General features: G+C 47.0%; 1 protein-coding gene across 1 annotated transcript; it reads right to left on the minus strand.

Moving 5' to 3' along the window:
- Window positions 1–227: 227 nt before the first annotated feature.
- LOC125532179 (uncharacterized) lies at window positions 228–3,114 on the minus strand. Its single transcript, XM_048696330.2, has 4 exons — window positions 2,703–3,114; window positions 2,496–2,606; window positions 1,413–1,481; window positions 228–583 (listed from the first exon to the last, which is right to left on the minus strand). The coding sequence occupies exons 1-4, from the start codon at window positions 2,958–2,960 to the stop codon at window positions 530–532; spliced, it is 492 nt and encodes a 163-aa protein (XP_048552287.1). The 5' UTR covers window positions 2,961–3,114; the 3' UTR covers window positions 228–529.
- Window positions 3,115–3,319: the final 205 nt, after the last annotated feature.

Genomic DNA, 3,319 nt, shown 5'->3' on the forward strand with positions numbered 1-3,319 from the left:
CGTGAGATAGCGAGCTGGTATTATTATGATTTTACTGAATTATTTTGAAATGCGTACATACATGAACTGAATTTTCAAGCATAGGGATGCAATTTTTTAAGCAGGCTTAGTTTGATTAACCCTTGGTGTAATCAAACAACTTTTTTTAAGGGAGGTAGGAGTCAGTTTAGAACAAAGAGAGATGGTGATTTGTACCACACTTTTTTGGTTCTCTTGGCAACTCAGCATTGTGTTCTCAACGGCTCATGAATATAACAAATGTATTACATGTTGAAAACAATTTATCGCGGCGCAAACTGAGCCCAGGGCGCATACAAGATTACCCTCGAAATTACTTGCTAATCCTGCTGTCTTCCCGACAACCATATCTCGTTCCATCAAGTGATGCAGCAGCTCAAGATACACAAGGATGTTGGTTCTCCGTGGGCTCGTCTATTTGCGGTCTTGTAGCTTCATCAGGCACTGTGGGTAGTCTGGGTACAAACAACATCAGCTAGGTAGTGGGAAGGAACCAATCTGGCATGCGCGCCTACTTATGTGCTATAGAAGATGAGTCCATGACGCTGCATGATTTGTCCATGAACTGCAAAATGGGTACAAGAAGTGAAGGAGATCAGTACTTGCCAAACAAGTAGGCCGATATCACAGCGTATCTAGCAAACGTGTGCATATTTCTTACAAATACAATCCACAATATAAGGAGGTCAAAATAAAGATTTGTTCTTCAACAACTACCAAGAGAACCTACAAATTCTATTGGGGTGATAAGAAGAGCGCATACAACCCACTGGAGAGAACCAAAAGCTATACACAACAACCTCTAATCTTTTTATTTCTCAGGGATTAACCACCAATAGTTGATGAGTCCTAAACCACACACCAAGAATACTAGGAAGTGCTTAAACCAGAAATTGCACAGGATTATGGTTGGCTGAGCCCACTGCGAATGAAAGGTTCAATGGCCCTACTGATCAGTCATTACCAGCATATTTCTCTCAGGCATTCAACACTGGATTCACACCCACTGAGATTTCTTAACATACATTTGAGAGGAAAATTCAGCAAAACATTGCTCAGGCTGTCAGGCATGTATATGAATTAACTCGGCATAACAAGACCAACATCTTAAGAGGACATTAAGACAAAGTTTGAAGAGGGCCACATATTTGTAATGAGTCATGCTATGCAGACAAAACAATCGAACAAAGCCCCTTCTGTAAGATTGTTAAGGTATTGTTGCATGCTTGCATACTAAATTACATTTCGTCAACACATACTTGGAGTTCTAATAAAGATACACCCTCCGTAAAGAAAATATAAGAGCGTTTGGGAGTACTTCATAACTAATCAAAACACAAAATGCAAGTATGTAACCGAACTACAGAAGTTAAAATATCAAGTTAAAGTCATACCTTCTTCATGGAGTGTAATTCCCGGCCAAATGGTTCCAAGAACTTCATCTCTATATCTAGGGGCCAAACCTGCATAGAGATAACAAAATAGTAAATATCAAAATTAGCGAATAACTTTTGACTGCTTATGATCTGCAACATTTCAGGCTAGCCACATTTTGGCTATACATACTATTGGCACTATACCAAAATAGTAAACATGCAGAAAATGAAAGATAAACAAGCAAAAGAAAAACACTACATGTGTGTATGTATATGCAAATATTGATCAAGCTAAAGGCACAGCTAACTGAACTTCTCAAGTATTTGGATGCCATATATGTGACAATTTATTTAGAAATCCATTTAGAAGCTTGAAACCATCAACAAGAGAATGAAATGGGCTATAGTACTCCCTCCGATACATATTACTTGTCACAGTCCTAGTGCAAATTTGTACTGCAGTTGTACTAAGACTGCGACAAGTAATATGGACCGGAGGGAGTATAAGAGTTCTGACGTAAACATACACACCATGATATGCAAACAAACAATGATCTCAGACAATTGCCGGTGGTTTATTTTATCATATTTGAGATACTGTATGAATCGTATAATGCTAACCGTTTCCAGTGGTCATAGACTAGTTTCCCACAACAGAAGCAACACATCACTAATTACATGATTGCTTTCCATCAAGTGAACGTCATCTTTTTTCTTTCAATTGGTGTGACTAAGAAACCTGCAAACAAACTAACAGAACATGTGTGGGCTAATAAAAGCATAGCGCACACAACTACGGATGATAATCAGCAAACAACCACAATCACCAAAGTATCCAGCCAGAGGCGGAATCAACCTAATATTAATTTATGACACGGAATCAAGTGGATTTATTCAACCATGATGCAGAATTGAGCGAATCTATTCGATCATGATGAAGAATTGATCGATAACACGCATGGCACGCTTCACCTCACAAACAATAATCACAGCATTTAACAGCTAGATCGATAACACTGTGACGATCAGATACTGCTAGACAGATAGATCAACATGATGAGCGTAACGATCAGATACGGAGAGGCATAGATGGATTTGTACCTTGAGTCCCATCAGCCGCAGAGGCGCCTGCTGGCCGGGCACGAGGCACTCCGGGCCAGCAGCCTCAGCTACGGCCTCCATGGCCAGCCCCATCCCTATCGGATCCGGATTCTGCAGAGAGAGAGATGGGGATCAAAATCAGGCCTCTCCCTCACCTACCCACCAACCGACGAAAATTGAACCAAACCAAGGCGGAGCGGTACGTACCCTCATGATGGCGAGGGCGTAGGCGGAGGAGTCGTCCTGGGCGACGCGGAGGACGGGGGCGTGGTGGATGCGCGGGACGGGACGGATTCCGGCGGAGCCGGCGGCCGCGACGCGCCAGGGCGCGTCGTCGCCGGCGAGGTGCGGGCGCTTGGAGGCGGCCGCGGTGGGCGAGACGGACGAGGCCGTGGCCGGGGCGGCGGAGGCCGCCGCGGGCAGGGCGGCGGGCGAGGAGGCGGTGGTGGTGGTGAGGGACGCCATCGGGAGGAGGGGGGGAGCAGGGAGCGGTGGGGCGCTCGCTCGCTCCGGTCCGGAGAGGATAAGGCGGGGGGAGGAACGGAGGGGGAGACGAGGCCCGTTCCGTATGCGTGTTGGCTCGCTCGCGTGTGGGGAGCGACGCGAGGGTGCGGGGGGGAGGGGGAGGGGTATCTTATACGGCGGGGCCACTTTATGCGACGTGGGTTGGGGGGTGGGTCGGACCCGGCCGCGACGCGGTAGCGGTGCGTCCGGTTCTGGGAAGGCGGCTGGTGGGGGTGGGGTGGGGTGCGGTGCGGTGCCAGGTCCGTGACGCGTGGGGCCGGTGGCGTGTTGGGAAGTCCGGACTACGGAGCCGTTTCGTG

The sequence above is a fragment of the Triticum urartu genome, chromosome 3A (genome assembly GCF_056163025.1).
Source record: "Triticum urartu cultivar PI428250 chromosome 3A, HENAU_Tu73, whole genome shotgun sequence".
Classification (NCBI taxonomy): domain Eukaryota; kingdom Viridiplantae; phylum Streptophyta; class Magnoliopsida; order Poales; family Poaceae; genus Triticum; species Triticum urartu.